The sequence below is a fragment of the Harmonia axyridis genome, chromosome 6 (assembly GCF_914767665.1).
Source record: "Harmonia axyridis chromosome 6, icHarAxyr1.1, whole genome shotgun sequence".
Lineage (NCBI taxonomy): Eukaryota > Metazoa > Arthropoda > Insecta > Coleoptera > Coccinellidae > Harmonia > Harmonia axyridis.
The window spans coordinates 25,582,358-25,609,696 of NC_059506.1; the positions used below are offsets into that span (position 1 = coordinate 25,582,358).

The window sequence follows — 27,339 nt, forward strand, 5'->3', positions numbered from 1 at the left end:
TTGAAACAGCATGTTAGAAGATTGCAAATTATTAAATTTTATTGGAGAAAATTTCGAAATTCCCAGTAAAAAACAAAACCCGATGGAACAAAAATACAAATCACACATATTTCTCATGCTTTGAATAATCAAGATCAAATGGCATATTATAGTACTCACCTGCAGAGGAATTAAGGAACAATGAGACTTTTAGGAGTATAGTTAATAAATAAAAATTAAAAGGATTGACTACTACTATTTAATTATATTAAAAAACCTTTGAGAGAATATATACATCTAAAATATTTAAATTGATAAAAATCGTATCCACGGTTGTTTCATCACTGAAAACTATTATCTACAATCATCTGTTTATAATATGTATTTACAAAATCACATGAAGAATATAGCCTTCTATCACTTTTTAATCAGTCTTTGGTAGAATACTGGAAGACGTTAAAAACATATTAAATATTTGTTCAATTAACATTTAGTGAGCATATTTAATTGAATTGTTCAACTTGATTAAATTTGTGTTGTGTTGTTTTTACGATCATCGCCATCGAAGGCGCTGTTCTCAATGCCTGTCTCCTGATCTTTTTCTGATTTCGCTGGTTTCTCATCAATTATGAAGTTTTGGTTTTCTCCACTGCCAAAGATGCAGAAGGTTAATCCTGTGATGATGTACACAGCACCGCCTATGTAGAATATCTTACGCCACTCATCAATACCATTCTGAAAGATGTAAAAAGGTGTTAATAAAAAATTATTCAGTTTTTATCAATTTAGTCAACAAACGTTCATTCAAAATAACCGATAGAATTGGGATTTTCAAAATTTTTTTTGTCGCTAAGTTTGCAAAATGTTATAATATATGGTCTTCAAGGGTGCGATTGAAACTATCGCTGGCTCATATTCGAAAATTACTGACACAAAATGTGACGAAATGATAGAGAGATCAGATCAGAGATGAGCGATCAAAAATTGAAGTCAGTGCAGAATCAAAGCAATACAGTGTGGTCCAACGAAAACTCAACACCTCGATTTTCCGACTTTAAATGAAAATATGGAAAATCGCTCGTACCCGTCAATTTCTGATTCGAGGGGGAACAACTTTTTCACTCTTCGCATCCCCGTAGCTGCAACCCCTTAACGGGGGTGAGTACAACCACTTGATTTTGAATAGGGATGAGGGGTATTGCGATACCTCATTTTGAAGATCTTATCGAGTACTATCTGATCCTGAAATTTCGCTTTCAATCGATAATGAAATGACAGGTAAAATAGTGGAAGAGTATTTTTTTTTTTTTTAAACGACTTTATTCTTCAATTAGATACAACAAGGCGACTTACTACTCACTACTATAAATATATCTTTGAAATTTAATAATATTCTAGAGATGAATTCCACATTGCCTCTTTTACTATTTTCTTTATTATTTCATTATCAATGGATAATTTGAAGCGAAATTCAAGGTCAAATAGTACCTACTCGATACGATCTTCAAATTTAGTTATCGCAACACCCCTCATCCCTATTCAAAATAAAGGGGTGAATTGTATATTTCCATGGAAATGGTGTTTTATCTCAGAACCATCTATAGAATAATCAGTATGGCACCTCAGTGATCCCTGCTATATGCACCCTTCATCTCAAGCAGACGATCTGTGACGTAAAACGGTTGGGTTTATGTCTCAAGAGATGCCGTTCTACCGAGAATTGCGCAGCGTGCGATGCCATCTCTCGAGCTAGCAAACAGTCACCACAATAGTACAATTCAACTTACGTGTTCATGGGTGAAATAGCCAACGACAAAGGGCGAAATGAACCCAGTGGTACCTCCAATTGTGTTTGCTATTCCATACAAGCTGCCGGCAAACGCTGGTGAGAGATCTTGGGAGTTGGCCAGATTGGTTATCGATGAAGCACCGTTAACTCCAAGAGAAAATGTTATTAGAGTGACTGTCCAGACAACGTCACATTCAGCAGCTGTCAGAAGGAAAAGTAGTGCTCCTGGGATGATATGGGCTGAAAATACAGAATGATATGTTAATTTATGTTACATCGAATAGAAGTATGAACTTACAGCATAAGATAAAAGATTTCCTGATGGTCGTAGTCTTCATCCACTTGTTCGACCGAATCACATCGCCCATGAAGCCGAAGAAGAAACCAAACAACATCCTGGCTAAGTATGGGAGGGCTGATAGGAAGCCAGAACTATCCAGTTTGAAGCCCAAGACGGAAGACATGTATTTAGGGCCTGATGTCATTAGGAAGAATAGACCCCATGCGTTTCCGAAATGTGCTATTATGAAAGCCCAAACGGGTCCAGATGTGAAGATTTGGAGGTAAGGAGGGATAACCTAGAAAATTATAATTGATTAATTTCTTGAGGATCCTAATCTTTGGTTAATATAGTATCATTTTATAATTATTATAGCTGTATCGAATACAACTTTTCAAAAGTTCCCAAGTTCAACGATCATTGATTGGTATGCTAAGTTTGAATGTGGTGAAATGAGCACCGAAGACGGCGAACGCAGTGGACGCCCAAAAGAGGCTGTCACCGACGAAAAAATCAAAAAAGTTCACAAAATAATTTTGAATGACCGAAAAGTGAAGTTGATCGAGATAGCAGACACTGTGAAGATATCATCTGAACGTGTACATCATATCATTCACGAATATTTGTACATGAGAAAGCTCATAATTGATCAAAAGCAACAACGTGTTAATGATTCTGAGCAATATTTGAAGCTGTTTAAGTGCAATAAGTGAAGATATCATCTGAACGTGTACATCATATCATTCACGAATATTTGTACATGAGAAAGCTCATAATTGATCAAAAGCAACAACGTGTTAATGATTCTGAGCAATGTTTGAAGCTGTTTAAGTGCAATAAGTGAAGATATCATCTGAACGTGTACATCATATCATTCACGAATATTTGTACATGAGAAAGCTCATAATTGATCAAAAGCAACAACGTGTTAATGATTCTGAGCAGTGTTTGAAGCTGTTTAAGTGCAATAAACCAGATATTTTGCGTTGATATGTGACAATGGATAAAACTTGGCTCCATCATTTCACTCCGGAGTCCAATCGACAGTCAGCTGAGTGGACTGCAGACGATGAATCGAATCCAAAGCGAGGAAAAACGCAACAGTCAGCTGGCAAGGTTATGGCATCAGTATTCTGGGATGCGCAAGGTATAATATTCATTGATTACCTCCAAAAGGCCAGGCTATCAACAGCGATTATTATATAGCGTTATCGGACTGTTTAATTGATGAAATCGTTAAAAAACGGCCGCATTCGAAGAAAAAAAGGTGCTGTTTCATCAAGACAATGCGCCGTGTCATGAATCAATGAAAATAATGGCAAAATTACATAAATTGGGTTTCGAATTGCTTCTGCATCCACCGTATAAGCCAGATATTGCCCCCAGCGACTTTTTCCTGTTCTCAGACCTCAAAAGAATGCTCGCTGGAAAGAAATTTAGCACAAATGAAGAAGTTATCGCCGAAACTGAGGCCTATTTTGACGCGAAAGACAAATCGTACTACAAAAATGGTATCGAAAAGCTGTATCGCCCTCGAAGTCAACTATGTTGAATAATAAAATCGAATTTTGCCAAAAAAATGTGTTTCACTATGATAGACCGGGAACTTTTCAATTGGCCTGTTAGTTATAAAAAACAAAACACCTGGTGTCAATACTGACCTTTTCGGTGTTACCCAATCCCTTCAAGCTGTTTTGGATGTACGTCCGTTCTTCTTCACTAATTCTAGTACTGTCTTGTGGTGAATCCGAAACCAGGAAGAACCACAGGGCACACCATAGAACAGCAATGACAGCTGGAACGAAGAATGATGAAGGCCATCCCCATTTCTGAATGATTATGCCAAGTAAAGGCCAAGTCAGAACTGTGCCCAAACTGCCTCCAAGGAGTGATCCGATGAATTTTCCTTTTTCCTCCGGTGGAGCCCATCTCGAGATGAGACAATGCAAAGATGGATAAATTACTCCCTAGGGGAAAAAACAATAGAATTAATGGAAATAAAATAAAAAAAACTAAACAAAACGAACAAAAGGTCCGGAAATGCTTAGTTTTTAGACGGCGTGTTAAATTAGGACAGTAGTATTTTCGGAACCTTTCAAGATAAGATTTTTTTTCAAGATTTAACATTTAATTAAGGAAGTTCCATTTTACTGCGACCTAATGGTATATTGTGCCCCCCATCAGAGCTATTCTCTTCATAACGTGATTTAAAGCTCGCCTTCCAGTTCCAGAGTTCTAATGAACTCCAGTATCAAGGATAGCTTCAAGGAGGCTACTTCCTCACTTCTACAAGTTTTTTGTCCAAATCAGATTTTGCGTTGGCTAGAGATGGCGAGGCATTCCGTCACCAGGTGATCCAGAGTTTCTTCCTCCTCCCCACAGAATCTGCACTTGTCATTTTCTGTAAGACCCATTCTCATGAGGTGTTTCCTATAGCGACAATGCCCTGTGAGGAATCCAGTGAGGAGGTGTAGCATATTTTTGCTAAGATCCAGATAGTTCTTGGATCTCGTAGAGTCGAAGTTTCGAAGAAACTTTTTGGATTGATCCAAACCAGGAAGATTTCGCTGAAGTATTTCTATTTCGGTTTTTTCCTTCTCCTGAAACTCTTTCTTGTAGGTACATTTGTTTACGCCTGGATCCGGATATTGAAGGTTAAGTGATGCTACTCTTGTTGTTTGAAGGATGTTTGAAAATGTGTTTCGTGTATTGATAAGACACTGTTTTTGGATAGGAAAAATACTGATGTGCAAGCAAATCAATGTCTTGATGGTTGTTATTTAGACTCTGCTCCATCGATAACAACGGACAATGTAAAACGCTCCGGTAGCCCTAATTCGGCAGTTGATTCAGGAAATGTAAAAAATATTCACGAAATGGTTTTGAGCAATCGTAAATTGAAGTTGAGTGAAATAGCACTGGAGTTGAAGATATCAGAAGACAGTGTATTCACTATTTTGCGTGAACCTTTGTCCATGAGAGAGCTTTACTCGAAATAGATGCAGCGCTTCGTGCTAACTGCTGTTAACAAGCAACAAATTCACCGTCCAACGCTGTTTGGAGCTGTTTAATGTGAATAAACATGATTTTTGCGTCGATATGTAACAGAAGATTTAAACATGAATTCATCACCATACGCCTGAGACAAAGAGAGCGTCAGCTGAGTGGAAAGCAATCGCTGATGGGCGAAAGCCGTCCAAAGAGACCAAATTAACATCAGCTGGCAAGGTTATGACATCCGTATTTTGGTGCCCACATGTTATAACGTTCATTGACTATTTGAGCAAGGTAAAATCATCAACAGGGGATATTAAATAATGTTAGTGGATCGATTGAGAAGAAATTAAGAAAAAACTTTTTGTTTATTTGCTGAATATTCTCTATTAGTATTAGAAGTTCTCTGAGAAAAAAGTTTTGAAAAGAAAAATTATTATTATTTGCAGTGTTAAGGAAGTTAAGTGGAATGAAATTTCTTCGAGAACGATACTTTGCACACTTGCTATTCTTGTGTTTTTTCATTTCACTCGTGTGAAAAGAGTTGTTTTCTAATCTTGTTGTTAATTATAGGTACAATATGAATTTTTGTTGGATGGAAGTTCTATTGAGGTTTTTTCCTGTCCTGGTGAATCTTTGAAATATAGATAATCAGGTACCTATACCAATTCTTGAATCCCGAAACGATTATACAAAACAGGATTAGTAAGTTTTCTATTTTTAAATCTTGCGGTAATTCCCATTATACGTGAATGTTTCGAAGTGCTCTTCGAAGATTCACAGATAAAATTATTATATTAGGGAAAACCTCCATGAACTATAATGCAGAATTAATACCAAAGTTATTTCTGGAAGCACGTGAATCGATTTTGAAGTTCAATTTCTAAGATTCCTCAAGGTCAAATAAGTTAATTCCACTCCTATTCATTGAGAACACGAAAATGCGAATAAAATAATTGTTAATTGTTATATACTGTTATTAATTCCATAATAACCACTCTTATATTCCATCACTACAAATTACATTATCATAATATCATTGTTGTGTTGATGTAAATAACATTAACACTTAAGATTATTTCTCCAAAATTAATGGACCATTAATTTTCAATTCATTCGTGAAATTTGAAAGGGCAAACATTAGAAGCTAATTACAATGCCTACTGTGAAGCGCATAAGTTTTTTTATTCATAGAATATCAAAGAATGAGGAATGAAATGAACAAACATGAATCAGGTACTGAGCATTTCTTCATTCATAAACCAATTGCGCTTTTGCAGACCACATATTATAACTTTTTACAGTTCTGTGCTCTTCAAGAAACTGATTGGCGCATGAATGACGAACTACTACTACAAAAATGGTATCGAAAATTTGGAAGATCGCTATAATCGCTGTATAGCCCTCGAAGGCAACTATGTCGAATAATAAAATCGAATTTTACCAAAAAAATGTGTTTTATATGGAAGGGACTTTTTAATTGGTCTGTTACATATCTACGCTCCAGCTCTTTCTTCTGGAGTTTATTGTTTTTACGGCCTGCTGGTAAAACTGATAGTGCTCATTTCATAGCATAGGTGTGCAAGAAGTGTCATTGTATGTACCAATAACTTTCTAATAATAGTGTACCAAGAAGTAGTGATTTAACGGTTTTTACCTGAGATAACTAACATCATCAGTGGAAATAAATTCTGTTTATGGTTCTATTTCAGTTGAGTAACATCGTTTCGAATATTTATTTTAGTACAATATACAATAACCTTTTCTCTTTCCATAATCTATTATTGTATACAACGAAATATAGCATTTATATACTAACTGACAAAGAAACTGCAACACCCAGAAGGAGCTGTTAACTATTAAGATATTATGTTTCTCAGTTTATAAAAGAAGAAATGTTTCTATGAACTTATTTTTTGACAGAGGTAGATGCTCTGTGATCATTAGAATATAGTAGTAACCGCCATTTTAAGCATTGTAACGATTTTTTTTTCCAAAAACTATTTTCTCCCAAAATTGTATCTGGAGGTATAATAAATAACGTTTAAAGTAGCTCATCTACTTTTATTTTACGACCTCAAAATTAACATTTTTTTTTGTAAAACATAACTAGTATAGCAAGGAGTAAATGATTGAAATTTGGAGAAAAAAACGAGGGGTTACAATTTTTTTTTAATAAATTTGTTAGTAATGTGTTTGTCCACCGCGATTATCTTTAAAATTCCCAAGTCGTCTCGGCATTGATGCAAAAAGATGGTCTATTTCTTCTTCAGGGATGCTATCCCAAGATACCTGTACTGTCTCAAACATGCTCTATGGGTGAAAGAATGGGGGATCTGGGCCATGGGTCGCTTTGAAAAAGTTCAAACTAACTCTGGCAACATGAGGTCGATCATTATCTTGCTGAAATATTGGATTCTCGAGCCGGTTTAGGCAAGGGAGAACATATGGCTCCACTATTTCCTGAAGGTAACGCAGCGCTGTCATGTTACCTCGAATTAAGACGGCTTGCATGTGCAATAGCACCCCATACCATAACGCCTACTGTTCGGTGTACATGACGCTTAACATCAAACTGAGGTTCACGTCTTTCTACCCGACGTCGTCTAACCCTTGTTCGGCCATCATGTGCAACCAAGGAGAATTGAGATTCATCAGAAAAGGTGAATAGATGCCATTCCACATTCTAAGTTGACGTTATCTGCACCACTGTAATCGTTGCCGGCGATGCTGAATCGTCAGAGGTAACACAAGATGGAGTCGATAATGCTGCACTCCAAAAGACCTTATCCGGCGGTGAACCTTTCGGACTGTTACAGGATGGCCTTGCTTTCCTAACCTCTCATCAGCCAAAAATCGAGTTGTCGCAAATCGATCTCTAATGGCCATAAGTCTTGGACGTCAATCTTGAACTTCATGTGTGCCCCTTCGACGTCCGGTGCCTACTCTTCTTCGATTTTGGGCATTATTATACCACGCTTGACAACATCTCATAACGAAAGTGGATTTCTGTTAGTACGGTTAGCGATTTCTCGAAATGACAACCCCGCCTCCCGTAGAGGCAACTTGGATCTCCTCGAACAGCTGGTTTGTTGTAAAATTTAAAAAACTTGCAAAAAACGACTAGAATATTTAAGTAACATACATTTTTTACATGAAAAAACCTTCACGATTTTTTTCTTCAAATTCATTCATTTACTTCTTGCTATACTATCTATGTTTTACCAAAAAAAAATTGAAATTTAAACACCTCCTTCAGGGTGTTGCAGTATCTTTGTCAGTTAGTACCTATATGTTTCTTGCAATTATAACCTCAAAAAGGTCAAGAGTCGCATAAGAAATTGAAGTTTAGGCTAGGTTAGTGTTAGGATTAAATAGCGAAACTCTGCTGATTTTGCTTACTACATTTATTAATACAAAAAGACTCAGCTTCTTACAACTTCGTAGAGTGCATATTGAGAACATAGAACCTTAACTTAACCTAAAAAATACACTTGGTGGTTTGCACCATAAAGCCCATTGTCCACTGGTAAACAAGGGGTATACTACACTATCACTAACACCCTCCCTCAAACTTCCAAGTTTAACATCTTAACAAAATAGAGAAATTTTATGGTAGACAAAGGTTTCGTAAATATGTCCCCTAATTGTTCATTACTACATACATATTCAATTTTTACAAGTCCTTTAGATATAATATCTAACACAAAATGAAATTTTATGTCAATATGTTTACAGCGTCTATTATTTTCAAAGTTACTTAATAATTTTATTGTACTTTGATTGTCTTCATACATAGTGTATGGAATTGTACAGTGAATATCTAAATCATTTAAAACATTGTGAACATGCAATAATTCACTTATGGCATTACATATTGCTATGAATTCTGATTCAGTCGTTGATAATGCTACCATCGACTGTTTCTTTGAACTCCAACTAATCAGGTTTCCAAATAACACAAAACAGTAACCACTTATGGATTTCCTGTCATTTTTATCATTTGCCCAGTCGGCATCTGAATATCCAGTTAAATCATTTCCGTTTTTCGAAAATAGTAATTTTAGATTAATTGTTGTTTTGAGATATTTCAAAACTCTTAATAAATGGGTAAAATGTTTGTCAGTAGCACAATCCTGAAATCTACTGAAATAGCCTACACTATAGCATATATCGGGCCTTGATCCTATCATAATATACATAAGACTGCCCAAAAGCTCTTTATAAGGTAATTTTGTTTTTAAAGTTTCACATGTATTTCTCTCAAGATTAAGATCTTTCTCAATAGGAGTCTTAAAGTTTTTACAATTTTCAACATTATATTTCTTGATAAGAGTTTGAATAGCTGATATCTGATCAATCGATATAAGGTTTTCTTCTGTTCTGAAAACCACATTGATACCCAAGAAACTAGATAATTCTCCAAAAGTTTTCATTTTAAATGTTCCACACAAATTAGATTTAAAAACCTTCAAAAAATTTATATCATTACAAGCAAGTAGAATATCATCCACATATAAAAGTAGATAACATCTTACATTATTTTTAACATAGACATATAAACAATAATCTGATTTTGAACGATTAAAACTTGATTTTATCATAAATTCATTAAATCTTTGATTCCAGACTTTAGGAGCCTGTTTAAGACCATAAATAGATCTCTTCAATAAACATACTTTGTTTTTATTGGATTCATTTATTTCTATACCTTCAGGTATTGTCATGTATACTTCCTCACTCAAGGAGCCATTCAAAAAGGCATTCTTAACATCAAGTTGTTCTAATTTTAAATTATATTTTATAGTTACTGACAACAAAATTCTGAAAGTGGATAGTTTCGCCACTGGAGCATGTAACAAAGATAAATCATCAATATTTTGCTCAAAACCTCTTGCTACTAATCGTGCTTTGTAAATAGTTTCCCCATTATTATTACTTTTGGTTCTAAAAACCCATCTATTACTTATAATTTTCTTGTTAGCTGGTTTATTTACTAGTTCCCATGTATCATTTTCTTGTAAAGCTTCTAATTCATCTTTTATCGCTTTTTCCCAAAAATTCCATTCAGAGCTGGCTGTCGCTTCTGAATATGAATTCGGCGAATGACTTAATTCAGTTAATAATGCTAAGCAACTAACGTTCATATCAAAATCGTCATATTTTGGTGGCAATTTAATGTTTCTTTTTGGTCTTTGAGTTTTTACTTCATTTTCATCAATACAAACATATTTCTCTGAAGTTTTACTTCGATTATCTTCAGAATTTTCAATTTCATCTTCTGAATCATATTTTACATTAGGATCTTCTTCAGTTACATTATTTTGGAAAATCTCAGTTTCGTCAAAATTCATTTCATTGAAGATGACATTTCTAGAATGAATAAGTTTTTTATTTTCTAAATCCCACAACCTGTAACCGTTTTCCGTATAGCCCACCAATCTACATTTCTTTCCTTTATTATCTAATTTTGACCTTAAGGCATCAGGAACTCTCGAATAACAAATACAACCAAAAATCCGCATATTCATCACATTAGGCCTTTTTTCTAACCACAACTCATAAGGAGTTTTATTTTTATCTAAACAAGATTGAGTTCTGTTAAGAATATAAGTAGCTGTTAAAACTGCTTCTTCCCAAAAAGATTTTTCCATTTTTGCTTGCAAAATCATTGACCTTGCTTTATTTAGTAGAGTTTGATTAATTCTCTCAGCTACTCCATTTACTTGTGGTGAATAAGGAGGAGTATACAATATCTGAATACCTGCTTCTGAGCAAAAATCCTTCCATGAATTTGAACAATACTCTCCTCCATTATCACATTTAATTTTTGTCAATTTATTACCATGTAGAGTTTCAACCTTAGCTTTATAGTTTTTCAAACAATTGAGTGCTTCATTTTTATTTTTAATAACATATACTACTGAGAACCTTGAGAAATCGTCTATAAATGTGATGATATATCTATTTTTACTATTAGATTCTGGGGTTAAAGGTCCACAGATATCTGTATGAACTAGTTCTAATACTCGACTTGACCTAGACTTCCTTGAATGAAAAGGTAAACATTTTTGTTTTGCCAGAACACAAACCTCACATAATTCATGTGTCGACTTCGAATTGAAATTCATACCATATACTAAATTCAGTTTATTCATATTTAAAAGAGTTTGATAGTTCACATGGCCAAACCGTTTGTGCCATATTTCCTCATCTTGATTAATAGCTACATTAGCACTTTTACTTTGATTATAATGTTGATACAAATGAACTTTATAAAGATTTCCTGATCTTTTACCTTCAAGATACACAATTTTATTTCTTTTTACTCTTATGGAGCTATTAAAACATATTACTTTAAATCCAGCCTTCTCAATGGTTGAAATTGAGATTAAGTTTACTCTTAATTTAGGAACACATAATACATCTTTAAGAACAATAGGTAAAAATTTTTCTCCCACCTTACTTAACACTCTGACATCACCTATACATGTTGCTTCCATTGTTTTTCCTTCTTCGGCTAAATGGATTATCTTCGGTTTTGGAAATCGTCTCTTGTTGTACATCACCTCTTCGTCATTGATGTAATGATGAGTGGCCCCTGAATCTGCGTACCATTCCATTCTTGTTGATGGTGTTTCTAAGCTTGTAGCACAGAATGCAATTGGTTCTTGATCCCATTCTGACTTATTCCTCGGAGATATTTTCTTGATGTGTTGTTCATCTTTCCCTGCATAATTGGCTTGTCGTTCCTTGGTAACTCTGCACTGTGAAGCTTTGTGTCCTAATCTATTGCAATTGTGACATTTGATTCCACATACACTCTTCACATGTCCTGATTTACCACATTTGAAACATTTAATATCTTTCCTTGCAAAAAATGAGGATGTAGCTTTATTTACGACAGTTTTATTTGTATTGAATTCTAGAAGTCGGCTCTTTACAAATTCCATTTTTAGATTATCTTCTGAAAGTGTTCTTATAGCTGTAACTACACTTTCATATTCTGTAGGCATAGACAAAAGAAGAAAACATGCCATTTCACTTTCATCAAAATTACTTCCTAGATTTTTCAGTTCTCTAAATATTTTATCTGATTTTGCAAAATGATCTTGCAGATCTGATGAACATTCATACTTTAGTTTCATCAACTCTTCTAGTAGATAAAATTTGGAACACATACCTTTTTTTTGAAAGATGCTTTCTAATTTACCCATCATATCTACTGCATCTTCAATTCCTTTAACATATTCTAGATGAGAATCTGCTACACTCTGTATGATAATCATTACTGCCTTATAATTCTTTTTCTTCCAGGAATCAGTTCTTTTGTCTTCAGGAACATAAACCATTGCTTCTTCAACCTCCATAGCCTTTAATACTGTTTCCATTCGGAACTTCCAATTGTCGAATGCTTCTCCAGCAAATGGAATTATTCCATACTTATTTTCAACTTTCTTGTTCTCCATTTCGTCGACCACGTGTTCTTCGTTCTTACTTATTTTCTCGTTACTTTAATATTCAACTTCAACTGCTTTCTTAGTTTCGCTTATCTGGGCCCATAACCGTTTGTTAGGATTAAATAGCGAAACTCTGCTGATTTTGCTTACTACATTTATTAATACAAAAAGACTCAGCTTCTTACAACTTCGTAGAGTGCATATTGAGAACATAGAACCTTAACTTAACCTAAAAAATACACTTGGTGGTTTGCACCATAAAGCCCATTGTCCACTGGTAAACAAGGGGTATACTACACTATCACTAACAGTTAGGTTTTTCTATAATTTCAGAAGATCCAGTTTCTCTTTAGAAGTACAGAAAAGGTTATAATTTGTGAATTTATTGTCGGAATATGTTTACTTACCCCCATAATTCCTGTGACTAATCTCAACAACCACACCATGGTCCAATCTAGAGGTGCAACCATAGGTATGAAAAAGGTACAAACTGCGGCAATAATGGTAGAAACTAAGACTGTTTTGGTTGCCCCGAATCTTTCAGCAACAAGTCCCCCAGGGGCGCAAGAAAAGATTTGCCCCCAAAAGTAAGCACCTAGCACATAGCCTTGTGTTTGGGGATCCCATTCAAGGAGTGGAGCCTTGTTGTCCTGGAATAAAAGTATTAAACATATAGAACCAGTCTTCAAAATTTCAATGCAAACTACTCATTATCCAGGATAATGGACTAGTGTCAGCACTCTATAGTCCTATCAGCTGCTTAGGGGACATTTGAGATGCATCTTAGGGACAAGATACACTGATTTGAAGTAATAATGACAAATTAGAAGCCTATTCCATTCTTATGAAGAGTCGGATGTCCCCTCAACAGATGATTTGTGACATTGACTGACACTTCTCTCTATTGTTTGAAAAAAGAGTAACATCGGCATAAATCTTTGAAGTGATCAGCTGCTTGGGGACATGTCATAAGGACAAATCATAAAAATAGTTTATTAGATAGATTACTCTGATTTTGGAATAGTAATAATTCAATCAGAAACCTATTTCAGTCATGTGAAGCATCAAATAACCCCTTAGCAACCGATCTAAGGTGTCCGCTGAGACTCTTTTATTTTGTATATAGAAAAAATTTATTGAAAAATTAGTGTAGGCGATAAAATATGATAAATTTCAAGTCAAGTTGCTTGAATATCAAGTCAAGCCGTGAATCTCTAATTATGATACAAAAAAGATACAAATTTTGACTTTGGGAAACGTAACAGATTGATAGTTGACATGAAGGTTGGTAAACATGGAGTGACATGGAGTGCCACCAATTGTATTCTTGAATGATATTAAAACGAACGATATGCCAAATTCTATGATAGATGCCTGTATAGGATTCAGAAAAAGCTGACTATACTTTCAGGAAAAAATTCCATATGAAACACTCCTTTCCTGGTTTCTATACTGAAAAGATCTCCATTTATGCTCATGAACAATACAAAAGCATGATCTTTATACGAAGGAATATAATACAATTGGCATTCCACCAAATGTGGAATTGTTCTGAATTCCTCAGTTATTCTTATTGAAGTTATCTTCGGCAGTTCCAATCAAAATAAATTGGGCATTGTTCTCTATTTCTACAGATAACACACCGTACGAAGAGAATGCAATTAGTGGGTTCTGACGATAGAGTTAGTTCTAATGAATTTTTTATCGCTTGTTTTTCGCGAATGCAGATTGATAAATCAGCTATCAAGGTAATGATCATTCTAGATTTCTTTGAATTGTTATTGCTTCAATCACGGTATAAATTGTTTCAACAAGGAAATTTTTATGGATTTGGTTCATTATATAATTGCGACTAAAATTTATGAGATAGGTATACAAAGAACATTTTTTCCTGAAAATCTCTCATTTTCATTTGAACCTCCATTCGAAGAACACTCAATATTTACGGAACCCCTTGTCTGATTATGCCCATAAACGAACTCAAACGTGTCATTCGAAATCCAGGAAATTTCCAGTTCCTAGTCCTTTTTGTTCGGGAGTTGTCATGTTTTCGGTCGGATATTATTGAATTTGAGCATGAATTCGTCATTAATGAATTAAACCTTATCGTTAGAGGCCATTACCGGTTCAAAATTCAAAAATTACAAATATAGTGACTAAACTCCTCGGTGAACGAGCGTTCAAAAATTGCCAAGCGAAAAAATTTGATTCGAAAAATTCAATCAATCATGCATTGTTTATTTTCTCTTCGGATATGAATGGACAAATGAAATATGCAACAAATATCTGATCATTAAATAAAAACAAAGTAATTATGGGCAATGTGTTTCTATGGACAATTTGGATCTATACGCATTCTGGATCTACTAGAAATTCCGATCTATGGGCAATGAGGATCTATGGGCAATGTAGATCTATGGGCAATGTAGATCTATGAGCAATGTAGATCTATGGGCAATGTAAATCTATGGGCTTTATTGATCCACCTACAAGGTAGATATACTAGTAACTTCACTAACATATTCACCAAATATACATAGTTTTCCTGCCATAAAAATTTAGAAATGTGCGTTCTTTTTTATTTGAGGAAATCCACAAATTTCTTCAATATGTATCTGAAAAATACAGGGTGAGGCACTAGTCGATAACTCTTTAAAATTTTGGGTAGGGGAATGATTCAATTTTTGATGGAATCGACAGTATGCAGCGCATAAGTTCAAATTATTTTTGACTCTACAGGCTGGTCCGAAAGTGGTGAAACACGATACCACTCGGTTTTTCAAAGGGTAAAGGTCAATTTTCATATCACACACATAATCTCTGATAAATTCTGATTTCGAAATACCCCATTTGTCATTATTATCTGTGTTACTTAGAGTGTCTTACGGACCACCTATAGAGTGATCCGTAAATTTGCAGAAGACTTGAAAAATTTTCGAGAATTCAATAAAAAATGTGGGGTATTTCGATATCAGAATTTCATGGAGATTATGAGTATGAACTAAAATTTAGGCATTCCCGTTTAAAAAAAACAGGGTATTATCGTGTTTTACCACTTTCGGACCAACCTATAGAGTCAAAAATAATTAAATTTTATGTTCTGAGAACTGACCATTCCGTCAAAATTTGAATCATTCTCCTAGCTCGAAATTTACAAAAGTTATCGACCTATTGAGCCAACTTGACTCACCCTGTATATCTAAACTACTCTATAGCTGATTCTTAGGAGTAACTTACCTCTTCCGGTTCCATTTCTGATGTCAATTTTTCAAATTTTTCTTCTGAAACCTCCCGTACTGTGACATTCGTTACAGCTCTTGCTATACATGTTGGTACGTATGTCGATGTTTTGTTATATTGTGTTCCTGGTGCTTTGACCATTGCTATGATGTTTATGGAAAGGTTAACCCTCAGCATGTAGGAAATGGCACACGCTGAGAATAACATGAGGGCTAAAACTGCCCTTTCGGGCAGGCGACCTGAAAAGAACAACAACTATTAAAAAAATATTCACTTCAATGATATCGAACAAAATCAATAGAAATATTTTTCAATTATTCATTGAATTCGATTTGAGATCAATGCAGTTGGTTAGTCATGGTCATAAAAGAAAGTAGTCCTTCTGATTTTCTCTTTCATTATGTATTTTAGGAGAATAGAATTTGCATATTTCATCAATTGTTTATTATGTGCACCTAGGTAGGTATCTGGTGAAAAGAATATTTTACGACCTTACAGTAAATTTGAGCATGAACCAATGAGATCATTGTTAGTTTTGATTTTTTGAGAGAAATATTGTATCCAGAATATTTGCAATCTGGTTATAAGTACCTATAATACAAAGCTCAATAATGCAATAAAATCAGATACATAATTGAAAGCGGTGCTCTTCTGAAATTTTCAAAAAAAATTATTTCTCTAATTCTGTGGTTATTCCGTTCATTCTTCCACATCTTGTAGAACAAAATCGTGCGAGAATATATCAGAAACGCACAGTTTTCATGGTTATATTTTATTATTCTATGTTGGTTCTCTGAACTTTCCGCCACGGCTTTATCTGTCAATTCATCAATTTGCCTTAAAGAAATCAGTTCTGCCAACCAACATTTTTCAATGCAAAAATCACTAAAATATATTTATGGAAATATTTCATTAATTTCAATGAAAATGCAATGAATTAGAGAAAATAATGTATAATACTCGTACAGAAGGCTCATTCTACCACTCGTTCATTCCAAAACTCGCCACTTCGTGGCTCGTTTTTGAATTTTGAACTCGTGGAAGAATATCAATGCCTTCTGCACTTGTATTATAAATAACTATTCCAATATTAAACCCTTGAAATCTGACCAGGAAAAAATTGTCCATTCACCTTATTTCCATAAAAATTGGTACAAAAATTTATTATACCACATTTTATCCTTCAAACTTAATAAAATTGGAAACAAATATTGCTCATGTGCTTGTATGATACAGAATATGTTATTTTTACTGCGAAGTTCTAGACTGAATATTTTTTCAGTTATAAATTTTGGAATTCTTTTTTTGGCCCCAGGGTTCAAATTTGGCACTAACATTGCCATAGAAGTTTTTTGTTTTGAAAGTATTTCATACTACCTATTTATACATGATTTTTTCCTAGTATGTAAGTATATTTTTTGATAAAGGGAATTAATAAACCGTAGTGTAAAATTTGCAATGTTTATTTGGTAGGTACTGATCTATCTAGCTTGAAAATGTTAAATGAGGTAATTGAATTACCTAAAAGATTCAAATTGATAAATTAACAAAAAGCTATTCAAAATTGAAAGAAGTGTTTCATTTTGAATAACTTCTTATTTTTTCGAATTTGTCTTGTGATTTTCACAATGAATCATAAAACAACGAGTTTGGCTTGTGTTTTGCATTGCAAATTGAATTTCGTTGCATAATTCGTAGAAAAGTCAAGATCCTTGGAAAGAGAAATCACATATTTTCACAAGGATAACTAATTTCAGAGCAAAACTCAAAAAATCTTATCGAACAACCACTGTATTTCCTGATATGTCTCCAGCAGACTTTTTCTCTTTCCATAATTAAAATTGACACTCAAGCGGCCGTCAAAAGTTATAAAACAAAACTCGCGGGTAGTTTTCAAGCCAATATTGGAAAATTTATTCAAAAACTTACTAATTTAAAAGAATAGATCAATTAAAATGATACACACCTTGAAATATTTTCAGTGTAGCAGTTATCAAAAATAAATACAACAATTTTTCAGAATGAGTTATTTCATTCCAATCAAGGAAACGGTAATGTTGGAAAAATTAACTATTGTGATAGATTTCTAGCATTTATGATTCGATTTCACGTTTTTATACCACACTAAAAATTATTGCATTATGTCCCAATAAAAGTTGGACGGTTTCGGATTCATTATTGAGAGAGACAAAATAGTGATTGTTGCTTAGTGATAAGTGAGAATTTTGGTGATTTTATACAGAAGAAAATTCACATACCTCTTTTAAGAAGTTGCAGAAACATTGGAGTGTTCGAGGTTATACTTTTTACACGAATAAATCACAGTTCTTCTCGCAATAATCGCAAGATTTTCACCAGCATTTCGAGTCCCACTCAGTGGCCACTTCTACTGACAAGTAAACGGTTAAAGAAGTTGCGAAAGCCTTTTATATGTAAGATTTCTTTCAATATGGGAGGGTCACAATAATAATTGCATTAATTTTCTCGAAAAAATTCGACAAATCTTAAATATATATATTGGAAAGAAGTTGTGTCTTCGATTATTATGTGAACAAGTGAACATTCTCTACAATACAAAATGTAAGGGTACCAAGAAGAGATCCCTGAAGTAGACCATATCAGATCAAAATCCAATCAATCCAATATTTTATGATTCTCGATTGGACTTCTGTTGAATTATTCGATAAATTATGATTATAGTGACAACGGAAGTCCATAAACCTCCCGATAGTACCAACATAATGATATTCATCTGCAACAAAATCACGTAAATATGTATATGAAGGACATTTCCAAATGACATTTTTTATTTTTCGTGTAATCAATATGGAGTGATCATGATATTTCGATAAAAACTATTTTAGAACATCCTTTCCTCTGTTGTTGATCGAACCATGCTGCCATTATCTATTTATCTTTCAAATAATGTGAAATTAATTTTATTGTAACCCTCCCACTTCCTCAGAAAAACACATTGTAATAAACTGGATAAATAGTGTTTTTAATATGCCTCATTTGTAGTTATTTATTCTAGGAAATACCATCTATGGAATATGAACGTTACTCCTCTCTTATAATTGTGTTATATAAATATTTTTTAATTAGATTTGTTTCACTAGATTTGGAAATTTTTATAAACCATGCATGAAAAAATAACTTGAAGAGAACACAATTGTTTTTCACATTTCAGTAGCATTCTAGATAATAATTGATTCATTTTAAGAACAAATATAGGTGAACTTCAAAAGCTCAACTTCTTTCAGATCTATTCTTGGTGAAACAAAATTTCAATATTAATAAAAGTAAATAAATAAAACACTTGACTACACGTTTCACAAATTGTGAAACGTATAGTCAAATTGTAAAACATATAGTCAAGTGCTTTATTTATTTTCTTTTATTGAACAATTTTTCAATATAAAAAACATTTTTCATAGAAAAACGAAAACCAAACTGATTTTTTAATAGAGTAATATTTCTAGACATTATTAAAATTGAGTGTGAGTTGAAGGTAATGAGAACATTCAGAGAAACAATGTCAACGAGTTTTTAGAATTTTATAATCAGATGCTAATGGAATGTAAAATCCATTTCAATTCTGCATCCACGTGTCGATCAAATATGAAGAATATCCGTAGATTTTTATTTAAATTATTCTGAAGAAAAATATAAATGAATGAATTATAATTATGCTGTGTTCATATAATGGTGATCGAAGCATTTGTTGAAAATGGGATTTCTTGCTTATAATACACCACTGTCTGTAGAAGTATTTGAAATATAGGTAGGTTATTAAAAAAAATTATTTATAGTTATTTCGGTTACTTGCTCAAGAAATTTAAAACCCTGAAGTGTTTTATTAGTTTCATGGTATCTCAAACGACATGATCAACAGAATCTGTGATGAGTTTTCTATATTAGGTAAGATTTATGAAGCACTTATTGACCTAGGCCTGTCTTTTAGTTGCTCAATTTCTTTCTTGTTTTAGTGTCTTGTTTAATTGAAATTCATCGGATATATCGATCAAGAATTCCAGAGCATTTGTTGGAAAACCAATACAGCGCTAACAAAGTATGCAGAAATTTTTTTGAGCAGAATCTGAATAGGGGTTCTGTGAATATGGCCGTTCGAATTTTACTTGATGATTTGAAAACACATTTGATGCGAATGTAATACTGCATTTAGAGATCGAATGAGAGTTTTGAGCTTCATTCATATTTTTATGTTGATCGCATCACCAGATCCATAGAAAATTCAAGAAAAATACTCAGCTTTTCAGCTTTATTGTAAAAAAACTGGTTATTCATTTATGACTCAATAATTGTCCATTGCTGGCCACTATATTTTCTCCCATCTTTCGGGCAGCGTACGAATCCCGCGTTGAAAAAATTGGTCATCTTTCGAAGCGATCCACGAAGCCCGGAAGTGCTGGTCAGCCAGGCCGTGAGCCATTGATCGAAACAAGTGATATTCTGAGAGAGCAACATCTGGAAAATACGGCAGGTGGGGTAACGTTTCCAAGTATGTCTCGACCATTTTAGTAATATGGGGTCGAGCATTGTCATGCTCTAATTTCACTTTATCATGTCTCTCGTTGTATTGCGAACGTTTGTCTTTCAATGCTCGACTCAAACGCATTAATTGCGTTCGATAACGATCGACTGAGATTGTTTCAGTCGGTTTTTACAACTCATAATACACTAGGCCGAGCTGGTCCCACCAAATACTGAGCATGACCTCGGAACCGGTTTGGCCATCGGCGTGGAAGCATGGCCGGGATATCCCCATGATTTTCTGCTCTTGGGATTATCGTAATGAACCCATTGTTCGTCTCCAGTCACAATGCGATGCAGAAATCCTTTCCCTCTTTGCCTGGCAAGCAAGCAAACAAACGCCGTTCAACATATCTCAGCTTCAACTCTTACAGCACCCAATTTCCTTGTTTCTGAATAATTCCCATGACTTTTAGGCGTTTTGAAATGGCTTGTTGCGTCACTTTCAATGATCCTGCCATTGCGTTTGACACGAGTCTTGATCAAGTAATGCCTCCAATTATGCATCTTTGAAAACCTTCCCTCTTCCACCGCCACCGTTTTTGAAGCGTTGAAATCACTCTCGGTACGTTTGTTCACTAATAACGGCCTCGCCATAAGTATTTGATAGCATTCGATGAGCCTCAACCGCAGATTTCTTCATATTAAAGCAGTAAATTAAAACTTCCCACAAATGATGAGAATTTGGCTCGTAAGCTGATATGTTTAATCGGGAATAACTTTATGATTCAGACACCACTTACAGCTACAGCTATCTATTGCAAAACAGCGGAAGCAAAGTTGTACACCTAATAGAAAAATAATGTTTCAACATATTTGGCATAGGTTAATTCATTGTTAAATTCATGTTGATAGTATTAAAATCGACATTACAGTAAGCAATTCGAAATGTATTCTGCTTCAGGGCGCCCCATCTTGCTACGCCACTGTATAAAACAAAACTACTTTTTTTCCTTGAATGATTTCAAAGGTTTACCATTGTAAATAATAAATCCATGAATTATTCGAATAATCTAACTACTGGGTGTTCTTATTTATCACAATAATTCAACGTATTTCCCACATCATATTCACTCTCTTCCAACCAACCATCTCCACAAATTCTTCTTCAGCCACGAATTTCAATGGATATCATCTGATGCAGTGACTGCAACGGGATTCCTTTCCGTACAGGTATGCAATTAGATGGTTCACTTATCTCTGAAATTCAGCCGTGTTCCACGCAACTTGAACGCGAGTGGCTTTCGAGTTCATTAACTTTTCGGCAATGTGCAGAAATCCAATCGAGGTTATTTTCTTCGACGTCGCCCTTCGTATATTTCAAAGCCTGAAGGTAGAGGTCGTCCCGATAGGAAGTGACACTGAAACCTCGATCAATTGGCCTTAGGACCTTGAACATCTTCGGACCATTTGATGATTTTTTAACGAGTTCAAGGTGTGATGTTACTGTTTCAAATGGTGAATGAAACATTAGCTATGAATTCACAAGGCAACAACAGGGGGACTCTAAATCTGTACATGCCATCCGTTTTTCTCTATCAGCAGTACTTTTTTATATACATCAATGTATCTACCAATGTGGTTTTAATTCAGTATATTCATTTATGAGAGTTCTAAAATTATTATATATTCATTAATGTAGGTACAATGGTTTTATTGTCAGACTGTAATTGAGTAAATTCCAGGTAAATCTATGTATAGTGGAACCATTGCCTATCAGGTACCTGAACTGACCCTTCAATCCCTTAACTCGGGTAAGTAAGGGAAAAAATCATACTTCCACCGTTACATATAAAATTGGGCTTAATGGAGCAATTTGTAAAGGTTCTTGATAAGAATGGGTCATGTTTTGAATATATAGAGGTAAAAATGCATCCAGTTGAGCACAGAATAACTCAAAGCAGGGATATTTGACGGCTCACAAATAAGACAATTAATTAAGGATCCTGCCTTCATAAATTCATAAATCAAGTTGAACGAGAAGCTTGGACATCATTTGTTGAAGTTGCAGAAAATTTTCTAGGCAAACATAAAGCTCAAAACTATATTGAAATGGTTAACAAGATGCTTAATAGTTTCAAATCCTTAGGGTGCTATATGAATATTAAATGACACTATTTACACAGCCACTTAGACCGTTTTCCAGAAAATTTAGGAGTCATGAGTGAGGAACAAGGTGAAAGATTTCACCAAAATACGTTATGAAGGACCAAGGAAGATGGGACTAACACAAGATGAGAGATTACTACTGGAGTTAAAAAAGGAACTGTTTAAAAAACATTCAAGAATATTTAAACTATTGTTTAAAGTTCATTCTTATGAGCTTTACATGTTTCTACTCCCACAGGATATAGTTATATGATCTTAAAGCTTCCAATTTCACGTCAGTGCTTCCTTATTTTCAAATGATCAATTGGTGGTACTTTCAAGACAGATTTTTTTTGGACGTCCCTCGTATAAGTCGCTTCATTCAAATCAGGTGCAATAAAAACATCGCAACTTAACCTTTCATCGTTGATGTTCATGGGATTAGAGTCAAGGAGCATAATGACATAATTTTGTATGAGCTCGATGGATAGTTTGGATTCAACATACGCAAAAATGTATGTAGTTTTGACCTCCTTTTGAAAAGTATTCGAAAGTAGCTCATTTGCATAACTAACATAACTAATGATTTCCTTTGAAGAAATACCTGTTGTTAATAGTTCACGAATCTATAGATTGCTTACGTTATATTTACTTGTTACAGTTTCGAGGGTTGCAAAAAAAAAATTGCAAAAAAATAAAGTTTATTTTTTTAATCTCTACCTCATAAAATATTAACCTATGAATGAAGCGATAAAAATGTTGTACTTCAGTTAATTTTTTTCAAAGAAATTATGTTAACTGTGGATCATATTCTATAGCTCGAAGGATCGATTCAATCATATTCCTGAGGGATATCTTGCTTAATCAAAAAAAAAACTTTACATCGTGCTTGTGCTTTTAAATATCTGGTACCAGGTTATTATTCCATATATTCGTCTTTAATTACCAGCGATGTCTTATTTTGGATGTTTCGAAGCATAAATTTAATGTTTTAAAAGCTTAAATCGTATACCTATCATTCATTAAATCGATTCGTGATTCCAATATTTGGCAAAAAAACATATGCAGTTAAGCACACATTATGAAACATCCTGTATAAAGACGTGAGTCTCCTAAACTTTTGAACGATTTTCTTGCTATTTGACAGATGGGCCTGTTTCATTGAAATTTGATGAAGATGAAAAAGACTGACGCTAATTAAATTTAGTAGTTGCTGCCTCTAATGAAATATAAAATAATAATAAACTCTGTATATAAGAATGCACTATATATTGAGTTTTTTCTATTCATATCCTACAAAACATTGCAAATTTCACACTATGTTTCATTATTTTCTCTTCCAACAGAAAATATCTCGACTGGTGAGGAAAAAACATGATAATATCAACGAAAAAAACTGAGGTCATTCATTTTCCTATCAGAATTAATGGATTGTGTACCAATTTTCGTATCAAATTGCATGCATATAGCACTTATAGTTCAGAATATTAGCTCTGGATGAAAATGGTTGGATTTTTTTATTCGATTTTCCAATTTTCCATTTTCCAAAACGTAAATTGTGAATATTTCAGAAGCGGATTAACATTTTTCTTTAGTGTAACAATTCCAAAGGTTTATTATTAGAAATAATAAATCAAAAACTCGCAAAACAAATCACAAGGTATAATAACGATGAACAATATTCTAATCAAATCATATCAATATAGTTGAGGAGAACCTATATGTTGACCCTGATGCTCTGATAATGAAAAAACTAATTACAAGATCTAAGGTACGTGGTTCAAATAATAACGTGGGGAAATTTTTCATACTAGCATTGAACGTGATGGGAAATATGAATACAGAGATCTACAAAGGTTATTCCTATTGAAAGGGAAGTCAATAACACATGTTTTGATAAATCAATTCAGGTTCATATATTTCGAAGGGTCATGGTGAAACAATTCCAAGTTTACTGTAAGCTTCAATACTTGTACAACATTCTGAATCAAATATTCAAAAGTGTAGAATAGAATTGAATTAAATGTAATCTTCAATGTTCAGCTTTTTTGGATTGAGAAAAATTAAAATAGCGAAAATCATTTCTAGATATCAGTAAAATTTAGTTGCATTGATAATTCTCGCCCAAAAATAAGATCATTAAGCTTTAAAGGCTGAAAAGCAAAGGGTGTATTTTCAAATAATTCTTTCTCGCAAACACTATACAACTCTGATTTTGCAATATGTAGGTTGATAATCAAAGGTTTCAAACTCCAAACAAATATTTATCATTTGATTTTTTTTATTGAATGAGATATCCAGCGAAATGAAGGAAATAACAAACCTTTGTTGAAATTTGCAGCATTTTTATGGTCCATTTAGACTGATTTAGTAGCATAAAATACCAATTTTCCAAAAACATCATAAAAATTAAGGCGAAACAATTCACTTCTTATCGTATTATATCGATGACGATTACAAAATGCAATAATTTCTTGAGAGATTTATTGCGTTCGAATGTCAAGCGCGAAAAACAAATGTGTCTTATCTTGGTGACATTTGAAAAAGTTGAAATTAGGGAAATTAGTAAGTTTTAATGTAACAATTTCAACTTGAGAAAAGCTCAAATAGCGTGGATGCAATCTAAATCAGACATCGCATCGATATCGATATCAGTAGACAAGAAGAAAATTCGCTTATATTGAATTTCCTCAGTTTTTGGCAACATCGACTGCAAATTTCATGAACTATTCTATTTTGATCTGACAATTATTTCTGTTAAATGTACTACAATGACTGTCAGGAACAAGGAATAAAAAAGAAATACATAGTAGAACTCAAAATTTCATTATGTGCATTATTTTGTCAAGTGTATACCTACATTATGCACAAACTGAAATATTTTCGAGAATATATAATATGCATTGCTTCCAATTCGTAAGCTAGAAACAAAATAATTTGAAGTGAATGTTGAAAAATAATGAGTTTAAATTTATTTCCCATTGGATGGAATAGAAAAAGGTTATTTCGCCTACCTATAGTTAATAATATTGATTTCTCTTATTTGAGAAGGAAAGCTTTTCAAAATATACCAACATAAATGATTCCACATTATCAGGATTCAATTAAAAAAAACTCTGGGACATATCGAAATTAAGACCTTAATTTACTCAAGAAATAACGATAAAGGTACTTCATTTTATTTCCTTTTGCAAATTGCTCTCAGTATTGAGTAGGTAATAGATGTATTGAAGGTGAGTAGAAGTATTCTAAATTTTCAATATTGTTTTGCCAGTATTTACTTCACGAAACGAAAAAAAACCAAGGTAGATTTTTACATTGATCTTTATGTATACGCCATATTTATCCAAATTTCGGTTTGATAGAACGACTTTTTGTAAATTAATTGACAATTCATCTAATTATAATGTTTTTCATTGAAAATAATAAAAAAACACTAAGAATGATTTACATTTTTGCCGGTGCTCAGGTAGGTAGGTATCAAATTCGTTTAAATATTTCAAAACTGCATCATCTACGTTTTCACTCAATAAATATTTCACAGAATATTTTAGCTTTAAATTTTTCATTTATTCTAGTTTCTCAAAACGATGTAGGCTTATTGCTCACTGAAATAACCTGTAGTTTTTTTTTTGGTTCAATTATTGCGTAGATTAATAGTATTCACATTTATTCAGATTGGTTTAGGAGCGTTTTAATAATATTGAAGTTTTTTAAGATGTTATAGTGCTGCATTATATATGAGAAAATAAAAATATAAGGTGCTTATTTAGCCTTAGATATTTACCTAGATGGAAATTATTGGGTCCAGAAACTCTCAGTGGGATCGTAACCAACAATATTGAGAAAAAGAAGTGCGCCACAGATTTATGTCTTCTTTTTTAGATTAAGCTACTAAAAATTCAACTCTTTGGTTTATTTTGTTCTCTTCATATAAAGTTTCGTTTTCGAGGAAAAAAAAAATTTTAAATCATGGACAAAATATAAAATGAAAACCATAAGTCAAGAATGTCCTCATTATTATTTCAAATTACTGTACCAAATTTCAACCGTATCAGTTTAAGAATATTTATGATATTTTATAAAAACCGTCTTTTTTACTTTTTCACCCTATATCTCAGAAATGGAGCATCACAGGGCATATGTCCATAGGAACTTTTTTTAAAACAACGCAATGAATTACTCTCTGGAGTTTCGTACTTTGTTAGAAAACACCCTGTATGGAAAAATGTTAAAAATAGTTGTAAGCCTCTTTTATCTGTACTTGCTCGTTAAATATTAAAAAAAAAACCTGAAAATTATTGACTACAAAAAAATTAACATGTCAAAGAACGCAAATTCAAAAATAAGAAATTCTAAGACGTTCAACGACTGGCAACGATTAGAAAAATCTAAGTTACTTACAAAACAGATTCACCATTCCGGAACTGTCAAAATAAACACTTCACACTGTCCTACAAGGTCTTCACTCTTCTAATACCAAACAGGTAAGACCAATTGACTGGTCCAATTTTGCCAATTTTGAAGAGAGGCTAAGAAATCCCAACCTGTCTGTTACGATCCCCACTTTATGTTGTGCTTCTGATCATTCGATATACGCTGGATGACACAAATTATGGACAGGCAAGACCAACTGGTTTGTAGTTCATTACTTGAACATCTAGATTCTATAGGTGTCGGTTTGGCAAAGTAAAAGCTTATGAAGTAGCTGAGGGTGGGACATTGTGAAAGATTTCCAAGAAGGCTATAGTCTAATGATGTCTTCAAGTAAGTTAGGGTACAATTAGGTATTAAGATAATAATTAACTAAGTGATATACACTTACTGTTTGGGGCACTAAAATATGGAAAAGAAAGTCAAAAATTGAAATTTAATGATTATCCCATTACCTGAGGCTTAAGAAACAGGAAGATAAATAAAAATTAACGTAGTAAGCCTTTTGATTTCTTTCAACA

At 33.5% G+C, this 27,339-nt stretch overlaps 1 protein-coding gene across 2 annotated transcripts; it reads right to left on the minus strand.

Moving 5' to 3' along the window:
- Positions 1-224: 224 nt before the first annotated feature.
- On the minus strand, positions 225-26,951 carry LOC123683421 (sialin-like). 2 transcript variants are annotated; one of them, XM_045622447.1, is made up of 7 exons: positions 26,789-26,951; positions 15,740-15,981; positions 12,910-13,152; positions 3,710-4,015; positions 2,067-2,346; positions 1,767-2,008; positions 225-714 (listed from the first exon to the last, which is right to left on the minus strand). In XM_045622447.1, the coding sequence occupies exons 1-7, from the start codon at positions 26,802-26,804 to the stop codon at positions 505-507; spliced, it is 1,539 nt and encodes a 512-aa protein (XP_045478403.1). In that variant the 5' UTR covers positions 26,805-26,951; the 3' UTR covers positions 225-504. The 2 variants fall into 2 exon arrangements, with proteins under 2 accessions (XP_045478403.1, XP_045478402.1); XM_045622446.1 differs by lacking the exon at positions 26,789-26,951 and adding an exon at positions 18,001-18,155.
- Between the last annotated feature and the right edge of the window lie 388 nt (positions 26,952-27,339).

Excerpts from the sequence above, each read along its gene's own strand:
- LOC123683421 (XM_045622446.1), bottom strand. The coding sequence starts at position 18,025 with ATGTTTCTGCAACTTCTTAAAAGAG. Across the intron at positions 4,016-12,909 it reads TAGTCACAGGAATTATGGGG|GGAGTAATTTATCCATCTTT; the intron begins GTAAGTAAACAT and ends TTTTTCCCCTAG. Across the intron at positions 2,009-2,066 it reads GAAATCTTTTATCTTATGCT|CCCATATCATCCCAGGAGCA; the intron begins GTAAGTTCATAC and ends CTGTATTTTCAG.